At 34.2% G+C, this 16,041-nt stretch overlaps 1 protein-coding gene across 1 annotated transcript in view; it reads right to left on the bottom strand.

Moving 5' to 3' along the window:
- The window catches only part of TBC1D12 (TBC1 domain family member 12), a 69,996-nt gene that overhangs the window by 11,232 nt on the left and 42,723 nt on the right, over positions 1–16,041 (bottom strand). The window contains exons 3-8 of the mRNA XM_029932251.1: positions 15,529–15,611; positions 12,620–12,737; positions 11,273–11,379; positions 6,475–6,555; positions 3,283–3,371; positions 2,163–2,234 (exon numbers count right to left, since the gene is read on the bottom strand). Coding sequence (XP_029788111.1) covers positions 2,163–2,234; positions 3,283–3,371; positions 6,475–6,555; positions 11,273–11,379; positions 12,620–12,737; positions 15,529–15,553 — 492 coding nt within the window. The 5' untranslated portion in view covers positions 15,554–15,611. The remainder of the gene's footprint in view (positions 1–2,162; positions 2,235–3,282; positions 3,372–6,474; positions 6,556–11,272; positions 11,380–12,619; positions 12,738–15,528; positions 15,612–16,041) is intronic.

Genomic DNA, 16,041 nt, shown 5'->3' with positions numbered 1-16,041 from the left:
GAGGAGGAGGAAGAAGAGGAAGAAGAGGAGGAAGAAGAGGAAGAAGAGGAGGAAGAGGAGGAAGAAGAGGAGGAGGAGGAAGAGGAGGAAGAGGAGGAGGAAGAAGAGGAAGAAGAGGAGGAAGAAGAGGAGGAAGAGGAGGAAGAAGAGGAGGAGGAAGAAGAGGAGGAAAAGGAGGAGGAGGAGGAAGAGGAGGAGGAGGAGGAGGAAGAGGAAGAAGAAGAAGAAGAAGAAGAAGAACTACTACCAGTTGAAATACCTGTGTAACCCACCCACTTGGTTACTTGAAGTCTTTCTTCCTTCCCCTATGCCTGGCTAGGTCACGAGAGGAGGTCAACTACTCATATTCCCTAATCTTTACTGCCCTTGCACACATGTACACAATCTTTCTTGTTTTACTTGTGCTGATAATTACTATAGACAGAGAGCTCTAATAAAAATAAATGTGGGCAAGTTACAAACCTTGAAAAGTTCTTACAGTAATGCCTGAGTCCTGGTCTACAGTTTCTGACTCCTCCTGAGATATTGGGAAATGTAGTCTCCTCATTTCCACCTTTATGATATACTAACCTTAGAGCAAACCCAGGTTCACAGTAGAAACAGTCCAGGCAAAGTCATAGCTCCCTACACTTCCTAGCTTCAAAATAGAAAGCTTGTATCAGACAACCTACAGACAGGTGATACTCAAGACTCAGGAGTTTTATTCTACTTAGAAATCATCTATAGCCAGGGCACTTAGCTGGCTCGGTCAGAAGAGCATGTGACTCCTGATTCAGGGTTGTGAGTTCAGGCCCTACATTGGGTGTGTAGAGATTACTTAAATATAAAATATTTTAAAAGATGTGAAAATTACACAATGTTTTTATAATTCTATGGCATAAAACATGAGCACAAGTGAATCTTCATTTCATTTCATTTCATTTTTAAATAGGCTTCATGCACAGCACGGAACCCAGTGCAGGGCTTGAACTCACCGCACTGTGATCAAGACCCGAGCTGAGGATCAAGAGTCAGATGCTTAACCAACAGAGCCACCCAGGCACCCTAAACAAGAGAGTTTTGACTCCCTGTTCAAATTTCACTTTCTCCAGAAGGACTACTTGACCATCTTCTTTAATATGAAACCTGCCCCATTCTCAAACCTAGCTCTTTCCCCCTTTATACACCATACTTTTTACTTATCCTGTAGCACCTATTACCTTTTAATATAACAATTTGTTTGTTGTTTGTCTCCTCCTTCTAAATCCTAAGTGTCAAAAAATAATCTTTATTTTGTTCACTGAGGTATCTCAAGTGCCTAGAACAATGCCTGGCATATAGTAATGAGCACACAAATAAATATTTGTTGAGTGAATGAATGAACAAATGTACAAACAAACAGTTAACAAAATAGAGTAAGTTGTACCAGACAACAATCCTATTCTCTAAAACTCTTCTATTTGAAGACAAAGGTGAGCAGATGAGGTTTTATGACTTCTAGTTAAACATGGCAAATTGAACACTCACATTTTTCTTTGTTCCCTCCCAAATCCAACTAAAATGACAATAAAGAAAAAAAAATATTAGCCTAGAAGGACAAAGAGAATGGAAAATAATACAAACAGTAAATAAAAAAAGTCAATAGCATTTTAGAAATTTTAACTAAATGTAGAATGCTGAAACTAAAATATCTGCAGAGGAGGAAGCCAATAAGCAGCAAGCCAATTCAGCCATAAACCTGGAAGGCTCAGAAACTAAAGTTATCAGGTCCCTGTGAAATTGGGAGGCAAGGCTAAAACTACGATTCAAACAATTTATAAAAGGCGCAAATCTCCCTCCTTCCTCTATCCTGTATGGACAGGTGCCTATTTTTCTCTCAACCTGGCTTAATAGAAGAGGTTTATCTCGAGAGGCACAGGCACAGGGAGAAGGGGATAAAGCACCACACCAACAGCAGTGGCAATAAATAAAAGTTTACAAACTGAATAATGAAATCCCAGCAGCTCTCCCAGAAGTCTGGCAGGCAGTCTCCTAAACCCCTGGGAAGATTCCTCTCTGGATAAGTTGGTAGGCCAAAGAAAAATAAGACCGAGAATACAGACGTTTGGGAGCTAGTGCAATGTAAGATACTTTGAGAAGATAAAATGTTTATATTCAAAAACCAGACTGAAACAAATACTTACATAACCAACATCAGGTCTGTAACACGTATATGCCCCTAAGATACTATGTAAGACATCATGATATGGACCACCCTTAAGAGAGAAAAATGAAATGTCAAACTGTACAAATAATTGTCTCTAAGTTAGTTCCCAAATAATTTTTTAAAAACTTCCTAAAGGACTAGTTTTAGATAGTATATTTATCATTATCAGAAATATTCTAAATACACTCTGCCAAAATATTTTCTCTAAAGAATAAAAAAATTTAATCCTGAAAAAGCCAAATAAACTCACTTGACAAATACAAGTTATATAGTCTGTGTACCATTTTAAAGATTGCCAGATTTGGTACAGTAAGATTATGATGAAACAGATTGTTTCATTTCATACAATATAATTTCAGCAAAAGAAAACCATCAAGCTACAGAAAGGCAAGTGAAGTTTATCAATAATTTTAATCTTAATGTAAAACTATTTATCTCATCAATCTAAAGATAGAGGAATTCCATGTGTGAAATATACAGTCCACCCAAAATGTAATCATTTCTCATAAAGTATAAGCAACCCATGATGGCCTCTGCACAAAATGATTTTTCTAAGCCATTTTTTTCCCATTTCAATAGTAATTCTGGAAAACTAAGGTTTGGGCAGAAGTTCTTTATGTTTTCACAACTGACTAAGCAAAATGTTAAAATTAAAGATCTTACAGAATAAGAAGTAAAACAAAGAAATGCACCTTAATGAATAAAGGTATTATGGGCTATAATGCAATGCATTCAGTTAGTGGGATAAAAGAGCACAAATTCCTTTAGAATTTTCCTACTAGTTCCACACTTTCTATATAAAGGTCTCCAATTTTTATAGTTTTGCCTTTAAAAAAATAATAGCTATACATCTGAGAATTTCTTCTGTTGGATTAGAAAAATTTTTTTAAGTAGTTATAGGGCCATCTGGGTGGCTCAGTCGGTTAAGTGACCGACTTTTGGTCTTGGCTCAGGTCTTGATTTCAGGGTTGTGAGTTCAAGCCCCATGTTGGGCTCCACGTTGGGCATGAAGCCTAGTTAATAAAAAAGTAAAAAAATAAAAAAATAAAGATAAATAAGTAAATAAAAACGAGTTACAACTGATTAGAAACACTCACCTTCTGAAAGATGTAAAGGGATGGAAATGTGCGGGATATGTCCAACTTAATTAATTCCAGACTGGCCTCCCGATCAGCAACAGATATACCTGCATTTGGGAGGTAGATAAAATGATTACTTGGCTATACCCAGTTCAATCTTGTATATACAGAATCATCATAGGGGATAGATGTTACATAAGGACAGTTAAAAGCTTAATAATCAAGAAATTTAAAGAAATGCCACTCAGCTTTTGCCAGAACATAAGAGTTTCTTGTATAAAGAAAATATTTATATACTTATCAGAAAAGGTATATGAAGGATTTCTACATTCTGTTTTTACACAAGGTAAGAATATGATCACTCCCACAATAACTAGGGAAGAAAAACAAGTAAGTTTCAAATATCACAAAGTATTTTAAAAAGGCATATGTATATGAATGCTGTAGACACAGGGAGAATTTAAATTCCAGAAAGAAAAGAGACTCTCTGAGGTAGCCATTTTTCTTCCTAGAGGCATCTGCCAAGTCTGGGCATGAGTTTGGGACCGAACTTTCCATACACAATGGTACTCTGCTTGGGAAAAGAGAAACCGTAAGACCTTTTCATGACCAAATAACACTGATGTGACAGATAGAATGTAGAGGGAACTAAATGTGTAACTGGTTTATCCCTAAGGGACTTCCGCTGAGTCCTAGTGTAGTATAGAAAGCTGGGCTAAAGGCAGAATGAAATCACCAGAAATTATAAGGGAGAGTGTGTCAGGGGAGGGTAGAGCCTCTAATAAAAATAGGACAGTTCTTCCTATGAAGATATTTGAAACCCACAATGAACTAAGTGTATCTAAAGCTGCAATCTTGTCCCAACCTAGCTCAGTTATGACTAAACTGAGGTGATAACCCAACTGCCTGATAGAAAAGGGGGTGCCTTCCTCTGCAGGGGAAACATCCACTTCAGTTTCTATATTATTCTTATATACAGTGACTTACATATAATTAAAAATTTTAAGATGTGCAAAGAAGCAGAAAAATATGACTTACAATCAAGGGGAAAAAAACAGCCAAGAAAAACAGACATGAAGATGACCCAGCAATGGAATTGATAGACAAGAATATTAACTGTTACATGTTCAAGAAAATAGAGGAAAGATGGGGGTAAATGTATGGGATGGAAAGATGAAGAATTTCTACAAAGAAATAGAATGTACAAAAAGAACCAGAATTACACAATAGAACATCTGAAATTAAAGACTCACTGGACAGATCTAATGACTGGATATAGGAAAAGAGGGGATAGGTGAAACTAATCATAGGAATAAAAATCATATCAACTGAGGCACAGAAGGAAAACAAAATGTTTTTAAGTGTTCAAGACTTGTAGGACACTGTGAAGTGGTCTAACATATACAAATTGGAGTCTAAAAATAAAAGCAATATGACAGAAGTATTATTTAAAAAAACAATGGCCAAAACAGTTAAATGACAACTGGAAATTATAAATACACAGGAGGTAAGAAATCAGTAATTTGAACAGAATAGTGTTCCTTACTGGAACAATTCTTCATTTACATGCAACTAATTTCTATTAAAATGCAACTTTTACCACTTAATCATGATGAAACGTCTCAAAAGTAAATGCTTATAATTTTAATTCTTATACTTTCAACACTTCATAAAAATAAATTCAAAAAGAATTATGAAACAGCTAAAGCCTCTTAACATCTTGTCCTTCCTTGCACTTCTAGTTTCCCACAAATAGCTGACATAGCTAACAGATCTCAGAACAATACCTATGTGAACCTTTCTCAAAATAAAGTCTTCTCTCTAACATTCTTTAGTCAATTTTCCCCACCCTATTTTCTTTTTTATTTAAAATTTTTTACTGTTTATTCATTTTTGAGAGACAGAGAGAAAGAACAAATGGGGGAGGGGCCGAGAGAAAGGGAGACACAGAATCCACAGCAGGCTCTATCTAGGCTCTGAGCTGTCAGCAGAGAGCAGCGCAGTGGCTGCTCAAGCCACACAGGTGCCCCATCCCCACCCTACTTTCAAAGAGTATTCAAGGAATTTAACAAAACTGTTTGCATATTCACAGGAAACCACTCTACGATGTATACCATTTCTCTATTCTAAACCATATTCATTTTTAGAGTTTTACTGGCAAGAGAAGAGTGTTTGTTTAAAAAAAATTTTTTTTTAACGTCTTATTTATTTTTGAGACAGAGAGAGAGAAGGAGACACATAATCAGAAACAGGCTCCAGGCTCTGAGCTGTCAGCACAGAGCCCGACGCGGAGCTTGAACCCACAAACATGAGATCATGGCCTGAGCCAAAGTCGGATGCTTAACGGACAGACCCACCCAGGCGCCCCAAGAGTGTTTGTTTTTTATGAAGTAGAACAAATAAAGAAAGAAAAGTGGTAGACAAAGAGCTGCCTATTATTCAAGGACAAGAGATGGTTGAATAAATTTACCTATATCTAATAAATACTATTAACAGGAAAAAAGTGCTCCTGTTTTCTCCAAAATGACTAGGAAAAAAAACTGATGAGTGGAAGAAAGATGAGATCTAAGAGTTAAATGAACAAAGGCTATGTATGGCATAATAAGAATTATAAATAATATATTAGGAAGTGAGTGAAAGTCAGTGAGTTAGGTAGGAGACAAAGTCACAAGCGAGGAATGAAGATCATCTATCTTTTTAATCTTTATTTTTGAGAGAAAGAGACAGAGTGTGAGTTGGGGGAGGGGCAGAGAGAGACACACACAGAAAGTAAAGCAGGCTCCAGGCTCCGAGCTGTCAGCACAGAGCCCCAACATGAGGCTCAAACCCATGAACAGCAAGAGCATGACCTGAGCTGAAGTTGGACACAACCACTGAACCACCTAGGTGCCCCAAAGATGATCTATCTTCATGCTAAGAGTTAGCTTAAAAATACTTCACCCCATTAGTCTTACTGCTATGAATAATCCTGAGCTCTGAGGTTCAAAAACCTGGGTTTACAACAGATTCACTGTTTACAAGTTAACTACTTTCAGCCTCAGTTTCCTTTTATACCATTCAGGATAATCACCAACTTAAAGTGCTATTAACATTAAAGAAAATAATGTATGTAAAGCAATGAGTACAGTTCCTGACACATGGTAAAAACCACACTAGTATCTTCAGTAACTGGATTTTCACCCAGAAGTTTATACTAAAAAAAATTCACACCTTCTGTATCATTCTCTGAACTTGTTTCACTAAAGCTTTTCCACCGTTCTTTTGCTCTCGAGAGAAAGATTTCATAAAGTTCTGGGGGAAAACAAAACAAAAATTAATAAATAGCAGGAAAATACATTGATCTTTTTTTAATTTCTATTTTGAAAAATAATGAAAAAATCTTTTTATAGCTTAGGTCTCCCTTACATAGCAGGCATCAAAAATGTGGCAAACTGAAGTATGTGATTCTACCAAAACTATTTATTACCACAACTAGAAAGATAGAAAATACAATACTGCAGTGGTCATTCAAATAGCTACAACAGAGAATGTAAGTATGAGGCAGGAAGAAATATTTTTGCTAAAGGAATATCATTGTGAATAGCAGAAAAATGATTTTTGGAGTCAGTCAGACCTAGATTCAAATACCAGCTCTGTGGTATTTGGGACTTTAAGAAAGTCACTTTGTTATTCTGGAATGTGGTTTTGTTCATCTGTAAATTGGAGAAATAGAATGCCTACTCATGGCATAATAATTTTCATAGTTCCTGACACCTTATAGACTGTCAAAAAATGTTAGTCCTTGCTTTCCTTCTCTCCTGAAACTGGTTTCTCCATTATGATACTGATATCTAAAGCTACCTAAACTTCACAATTTGGTCAGAGGATTTGCATTCAAAAATCTCTATTCACATCTTTTCACTTTAAGTACCAATCACTTTTTGAGACTATCACTCTGTGTTACACAGGACCTTGATACGATTCAAGAACAGAAGAAACAAGTTTTTTTCCTCAATTCTCAGATTTTAATTGTCTTTATTTTCTATTACTGATATTCTAAATTACACAAAACAGAAAATTTCAATGCCAGATGAATAGCAAAAAATATTTCTTACCAAACACCAACATTTATATATTGCCCAAAGTACCAAGAACATTTTTTGCTTCAATTGATCTTTTTAAATAACAACTTTGTTTAAAGGCAATGCGATGAACAATTAAAAAAATCTTTTTTTAATGTTTTTTTATTTTTGCAGAGAGAGAGCGTGAGCAGGGGAGGAGCAGAGAGAAAGAGAGACACAGAATCTAAAGCAGGCTCCAGGCTCTGAGCTATCAGCACAGAGCCCAATGGGGCGCTTGAACTCATGAACTGTGAGATCATGACTGGAGCTGAAGTTGGATGCTCAACTGACTGAGCCACCCCTCAGTGAACAATTTGTTAAAAATTCAAGTAGTATAAAATAGTATAGGATGAAAAATATATTTCCTTCCCTCAGATGTGACTGTGCTTATCAGAATTCTAAAGATGAAAATATGCATGCATTAAGTATATACAGATATATCTTCCTCTTAAAAAAAAAGTGTGGCAACATACCACAGCACTGATCTGTATCTTGCTTTATTATATTGGAAGCTGTTCTTTATCAGTAGAATAAAATCTGCTTTAGTTTTTTTTATAAACAACTCCATAGTATTTCCATGTATGTACCATATAAAGTATTCTTATATTGCCAAGAATCACATTATAAAAAACTGACTAGATATATTTTGAATAGACTCTATTTTGATCTCTTCTCCCTTCTGTTCATTTTTCATTACTACTAATGGTTTAGAAATTTTTTTTAAGTCAAAATTTGGGGTGCCTGGGTGACTCAGTCAGTTGAAAGCCTGACTCTCGATTTCAGCTCAGGTCATGATCTTACCATTTATGAGTTTGAGCCCCACACTGGGGCTCTACTTGGGATTCTTTCTCTCCCTTTTTCTCTGCCCCTCATGCCCTCCCCCCGGCTCCCCTCCAAAATAATTAAATAAACCTAAAAAAATAATAAAAATTAAAAAATATAAAAAAATCAAAAAGTCTAAATTTCTATTATTTGAGTCCATCAATAATTTGGTAAAAGAGGTAGATATATTTTTTAAATTATATATACAATTATTTTTTTTGCAGTTAACAAGTACCAAACTGAAGTCCACAATTTCTGATTTCAAGCTGATTCCAAGCCAGGTCCAGTTTCACTACTCTACCTAAATTTAAAACTATCTTGGAAGAAGAAAGGCTCATCAAATAAATCATCACCTTATGAAGCCACAAAATTGATTAAGAAAAATGTGGTAATGCATTTTCAAAACATCAAAGGACATTTCTCCAGGGAAGATTTACAGTCCTAATCTGTAATAAGAAGACCTATATCTCAGTTCAATTCCATGCCTGACTCCACATGTCTCATTTATGTGACTCTGAATCTACAAATGTAGAACCTGAAGCAGACTTACAGATGTATCTTGGACTTGAATAGAGAATACTTTGAGATCAGTGTATTTTCTCATTTTCTGACAATGATGATACTGTCTGTAAACACTCTCAGCAAATTCACTTTCACTGTAATTTTATATTCATTATCACAAATAATTGTTAGAGCAATCCTTTGAGATAGTTAATAATCTTACCTCCATTTACAGATGAAGAAAACTAATTCTCTTAGATGGTAAGTAATTTGCCCAAGGTCACAAACCTAATGTATAGTGGAACCAAGATTTGAACCACATCTGACTGACTTGAGAACCTTTATTCTTAGTTACTATTCTCCAGTGATTATAAATTTCATGATTAAAACAAATGCAACCAGTAAGACTCAAATTATTAGAGTCATTAAAAGTAAACAAAGTTATCAAAAGTAAATTTACTTCAAATGAAATTTAGCTTCTTTCCTACGACTAATAAAAAAGAATGATTACCTATTCCATTCCTGAATATATAATTATTTAGTAGAGAAAATCTAAAATTACTTTGAAAGTAAATGACCTAGTTATGTTACTGACTTTATATATTTTGAGCTTAAAAAAGAACTTTTCGATTACAGTATCACAAAAGTTTAAAACCAGTTAACCAATATTTTAATGCAGAAGCTATCGGGTACTTAACATTCTAAAGCCAAAAAGTTCTCAATAAAACTGAAAACCAAATTTCAAATAGCCACCAATACTTATCACCTCAACTATATGCAAAACCAATTCCTAAGACTTTAAACAATTAACAATATTTCCAAAAATCCTTAATATCAAGGATTTTAATTATCTAGCTGAAAGTTCTGACTATAATGTAAAATTATTTCCTATTAATCTGTTTCAATCACAGAGAGCAAAACAAACCTTTGTTTTATTTGGGGGTGAACAGTTAGGTCAGGTAGACTCTAACCTAGGCTAAACCTTAAAACATTTATTTGTTTGTCTGTTTATTATTAATTTATTTATTTTTAGTTAATGTAAACCAATGTGGGGCTCAAAGTCACTACCCCAAGATCAAGGGCTGCATGCTCTACTGACTAAGCAAGGCAGGTGCAGGCACCCCACTTAATTCTTTCCTTAAATTCTATTTTTTAAATAAGGTCTGGTTAAAGTAACATCTTCATTATGGGATATTTATGAAAATCAATGTTAAAAATAATTCATAATCATGTCATTCAAAGTTGGCACCACTATGAAGGCTAAAGATAAATGTTTAGATTTCTGTTATAATTCTGTCTGGTTATATCTACAACACTGATTTGCTACAATGGGCACCCTTGTAGAAAAGCTTTTGCACTCAATCCTAATAATGTTCTTATTTGTTTAGAACTAGAATAAATAGGTCAAAGATTATTTTTTGAGGCTTTTAGTAAATGTTTCTTTTTATTATTATCAGTCATCCCCTATCTGGGTAATTCTCATTCATTTTAATCACTTTTGAGAGGTAGAAGACAGTACCTGTTCTTTTCACATAGATGTCATTGATTTGGCTATCACTAGGAAAAATGATTAAATAAGTCACAGTACAGCCAAACTGTGGACTGCAGTGCAGCTGAAGCAGGTATCAAGGTACACTTGTATGTACTACTCATGACAGTTTAGAGTGTGGAAAAAATAAGCCACAGTTAAGCTTATGGCATAAATTCCTTTTTGTGGGAATAAAAATAAAAGAAAAAGAGAAGCCTTAATACCTTATCATAGGTTAATGCACACTTTTTTTTTAATGTGCATAGAAAAAAGATCTGGTAGGATCAAAAGCAGGAGTTTGGGTAGAAGACAGGGAAGAAGCATATAGTTTGTGCTTTACTTTCAAAAAATAAATATATAAATTTTTAAAGTAACACAATATATTATTTACATTATTATACCAGAGTCCCCAAGGCTTTCTGTGGTGTCACTATCTACATTATCACTCAGACTTTTTTTAGTACCTTTTGTTATTAACTATTTTACATTTTCTTCTATTTGATATTATCCTAATTTTATCTTTTTTACTGCATCAAACCCACTTTACCATTTACTTCTATCCTTTAAGGTTTTAAGAAACATAAGAAAATAAAAAAGACTTGTGAGTCTTATGTTTTTTTAATTTGGAAATTTTCAGATTAAAAAACCCAAAAGGACTGGTTTGGGTAGAGATGTAGGAAAAGAAATTTCTAAACTTCATCAATATATATATTTTTTAATAAATGGGAAACTCTTCCACAATTATACTGTTTTTCTTTGTATATACTTCTATATCCCCTGCTACCTAGAATCTCAGAAGTTACCTGCAGTGAAGATATCTGGATGTCAAAAATATTGCTGATGGCTGTTAACTAAAGGAAAACCCCACAATCCTTATTTATATAATAACTTACTCATTAAATTATACCAGGTTTTGGAGGGAGTAGAAATGAAGCATGCTCTAAAATGACATTATATATGGTAATTCCTTTTTAAAATGGCCAATCTACTAATCTGTTTTTTAACTCTGGAGATGGTTGTTTTCATGTGTGGGAGTAACTGAATATAGAATACAAACCAGGAGTGATATTTAGTTCATTTCCTACAGCTAGACTCCAAACTTTCCCACGAACACTAGGGGGCAACCCCTGCCACCACAATTCTCGAACTCTTCTCGTACTACGCCTAGAATTAAAGGGGGAGAAAAAAGGACAAAGTTACTTTTTATACCAAACACACTAGTTGCATGATGGTTCACCTAGTCTATGGCCAAAGTGACTGAATGATTTTTAAGAACATAGTTAAGTATGTGATGCATTCTTTCCATGGGGTTCATGCTTGTAGGCAACAGAAGCCTCAAAAATACATGGTGCCCTACAGAGGGACAACAGTAATTTAAAAGGAGCTGCCTTTTACAGCTCCGACTGATAGGGTATAATGAGAGAATCAGAAATAGGTGGGTAATAATGAAAAACAGGATACAAGGAACTTAAAAACCTTCTGTCAACTCAGTACCAAAAGAAATCACAAGGCATTTACTATGGGTAAGGCCCTTGTCTTTGAGAGGCAGTGTGTCTACTCAAAGAGTGTGGGGTTTAGAGTCAGATGGATGGTAGTTCAAATCTGGTTTAACTCTTCATTAATTATATAACCTTGGGCAAGTCACTTAACCTCTCTGACCCTGAGCTTCTCTATAAGATAAATGGGAGTAAAGGTTGTAAGAATCAAGTGTGATTACTTATGTAAAGAGCCGAATTTGATACCTGTCACAATGTACCATATTCAACAAATTCCCAATGCATATCCTACACTAGGCACTGCAGAACACATCTGCTCTCCAGTGTCAAGGGAAGATAAGGCATGCACAAAAATATTATCAGAAAATAAAAGGCAAAAAGTAAAGCAAGAAGTATAGTAATCTCAAACTATAATGTGATGTTAGAAAAAGGAATGATCATATACAGCATATTTATGATTATGAGAGAAGTATATTAAAATCATTTTAATATTTAACATTTAACAAATGCATCTTGCAATGAATTACATATTTAATATTTTCTTTGCAAAAACCCTGCTATTACATCAGTAACACATCTTGCCACAGAGGAAGTGTTAGAATTAAGAAAATATGGCAACTGAGGAAATTAATTTTCATGGATTAACTAGCATTTCAGATGAATATCCTCAAATGAAAGGTAAAATTCTGACAGGCATAGAAAGGGTGGTCAGTAAAGGAAGTAGGTATTAGAGATTGAGGGATGTATAAAATTTAAAGGCACAGAAATAATCATGACATTTTTCAGACACTGATTAATAGTATGTTAGCCAAAGCATAAGATACATGTTGGAAGTAATAAAAAAAGAGAATCAGAAACATGAGATCTTTGGAGACAGACTTGAATTCAGGAAAAGTCTGCTTACTTACATTACTTCCCAATTGGGCAGTATTTCATTGATCCAAATTACCATTGCACTTGCGATATTTTCTTCCTGTTTAAATCGTTCTTTCATTATTTTTTTCCTTTTATAGGCTTCTTTAATTTCTGTTTTAAACAAGTAAAAATTATTTCAATACAAAAAAGCTAGATCATAATGTCCTTCTCCTTCTACCTAAGTCTAAAAAGCAAGCTTTCTCATAAGGAATATTTTGATAAGAAGAAGGAAGGAAGGAGGGAAGGAAGAGAAAGGAAAAGATGGAAGAAAGGAAATAGGGGACAAAGAGAAAGAAAATAAATTTAATATAATTTTAAAGTAACACTTCTTATTCTAAGTTTGTTACTTTTCAGCTTATTATTTTCTTTTTTTAGTAATCTCTGCACCAAATGTGGGACTTGAGTTCATAACCCTGAGATCAAGAGTCACATGCTCTTGTGACTGAGCCACCCAGGTGCCCCTACGTCTCTTATTCTAAAAAACTAAACAGAACAAAGGCCAGAAAAATAAACAGATTATTATATCACATATTCTATTTATACTTAATAAACAAACCAAAATCTGTCATGAATTAATTATCTAAAACCTAAACAACTGTGAGCAATTAACCAACACCCTTTTTTCATATAGGGAAGAGGTTTATGAATTTCCTCACATAAAAGCACATGACATTGAAAAATAATCCTGCTACTGGCAATATTACACTTAACCCTTTCTAGTGTGATGTCTTGCTTTACTAATTAGACTGAAATTAAAAACCCCTAACATACACACATACACAGCACCCCTCTAAAAATCAGAAGGCACAATTCTGAAACAGATGCCTTAAAGAAAGAAGTGATCAATATATACATAATTATATATATAACATATATAGTTATTTGTTTTATTTGTTGTAATATTATGTTGTAATTATATATAATTATGTGTAATTATATATAACAAAATCAGAAATCACAACTCAGAAACAAGAGATACCCCCAAAAAAGTAGTATTTAATATATATAAGATAATTATGTAAGGGAGCCTGGGTGACTCAGTTGGTTAAGCATCTGACTTCAGCTCAGGTCATGATCTTGTGGTTCGTGGGTTTGGACCCAGTGTTGGGTCTGTGCTGACAGCTCAGAACCTGGAGCCTGCTTTGGATTCTGTGTCTCCCTCTCTCTGCCCCTCCCCTGCTCACACTCTATCTCTCTCTCAAAAGAAATTACAAACATGTATATAATACTTAACTATATTTATTATATATTATGTTATTGTAATTTTATAAAATTATATAACAAACCATTAATATACAATGTATAACATATAATTATATACGCTATAGTACTGTGTTGATATTAATATATTAATATGTTAATGTGTAATGATTATATATAATGTTTTGTATATTTGTTTATAGGTATATATAATTTTAGAACCAGTGGGGACTTCAGCAATCAGCTAGCCAAAATGTTTACTAATTGTTTCACAAATGCCTCAGAAATCATCTTAAGGGGCAAGTGGGAGGCCAAGTAAGCAGCTCTACTTTCTTTTGCTTGTCATATGTATTCAGATCTATGTAAGTTTTCTTTGGAAAGAGTTCCACTGCTTTTAAAACAAAAAGGTGTCGACAGAGTGCTTGAAAGCCTAAATCCAGTCAGCCTGAATCCCATACTTCACAGATTTGAGAAAACTAACATTAGGTTTATTTAGAGTCATATCCAAGTAGTATCAAATAAGATTAAAGCTGATACCCTCTGATTTCCCAATTTAATGTCATTTCTATCATATCATGTTGTTACAATTGTGTGCTTATCAATAACTATCTTAAATATTAATCAACTAGTAAAGTCAAAGTTCAGAATCAATTAAAATGTGTTGGCTATGTTAGGAATATTTCAAATTCTAGATAGTTAAAAAAAAACCTCAACCAATGTATAAATGATTAGGGCTTTTACAAAAACATAACTGCCTTACAGGTTTCTTTTAACATTAAAAAATTAACTGCATTTCCAAAATACGGCCACAAAATAGAACTGTATACTATTTTAATATTCCATTAACTTAAGGTCAAAGAAAAAAAATCAGTTGTTAAAAGGCATGTGTCTAAAAATATGTATGACTGTATAAAATTTTCTAAAAATGGACCCTGAACTAACAGTGCTTAGCAAATAAATACTGTTAAATTACCCTTTATGTTCTACTTTTTGGCTAGAGGAGAGAATAAATAAATAAATGTGTGAATTATACACCACAGTACACATTCATGTGCCTGTCCAAATTACACAACTGAGATTCTAGAGAGACTACATTAAGTCACAAAAGCAAAATTCTAATTTCAAATCATATTCTCACAGTCATACAGGACTATATATAATATATATATAATTTTAAAATAGCAAAAGCTTAAAAAACTATAAAGGAAGTGAATTTCATGAAATATATTCATATCATTATCATTCATTAGTTAATATAATAGTAGTCCAAGAACCCTCATAGATAGTCTGCTGCCTTTCTCCTCAGTAGAAGTACTGGCATAAAATGTATGGCATTTTAAATAACAGATTTAGTTAGAAACATAAGAAATTAGAATCGTCTTAAGGATGGACTTTGTGAAATTAGGTGATTAACTAGTTGTTACACAACCTTCTAATTTCTGTATAAGTCTAATTACATGAAATAGAAGTTGGGGTTTTGATTTTATTAGTTTGCTTTTCTGTTTGGAGTGTCATTGTAACTACTGTATTGTAAATTATGGAAAATAACTGCACATGTTAAAAAAATAAATTGTGTTATATTAAAAAAAAAAGGATGGACTTTGTCAATTGTATCATCCACCTTCCTGTTGAAATTAACCAACAGCTTAGCTTCCTACTGATATCAGTAAATTAAATATACCAATTGGAATTAAATTTATACCTCGTTTTTTAGCCTCAGCCACCATTTCATCATACTCTTGTCGGTGACGTAAAGCTTCTTCCACAGATTTGGCAGGAAGATTTCTGGAAAAAAAATGTTTTAAGTCAATTAAAAAAAAATAACTTTTTGGGGCACCTGGGTGACTCAGTCGGTTGAGCGACTGGCTTTGGCTCAGGTCATTATCTCATGGTTTGTGGGTTCAAGCCTCATGTCTGGCTGTGTGCTGACAGCTCAGAGCTTGGAGCCTGTCTTCGGATTCCATGTTTCCCTCTCTCTCTGACCCTCCCCTGCTCATGATGTCTCTATATATAAAATTTAAAAAACATTAAAAAAAATCTCTTTTTGGTGGGGGGGGGGGTGCCTGGGTGGCTCAGTTGGTTAAGCGTCTGATGTTGGCTCAGGTCATGATTTCACGGTTCATGTGTTTGAGCCTGGCATCAGGCTCTGAGCTACCTGTCAGCACAGAGCCTGATGCGGGACTAGAACCCACGAACGTGAGATCTGACCTGGGCT

The sequence above is a fragment of the Suricata suricatta genome, chromosome 2 (assembly GCF_006229205.1).
Source record: "Suricata suricatta isolate VVHF042 chromosome 2, meerkat_22Aug2017_6uvM2_HiC, whole genome shotgun sequence".
Lineage (NCBI taxonomy): Eukaryota > Metazoa > Chordata > Mammalia > Carnivora > Herpestidae > Suricata > Suricata suricatta.
The sequence above is the reverse complement of the archived record's forward strand: the minus strand, read 5'-3'. Positions and strand labels throughout refer to the sequence as shown.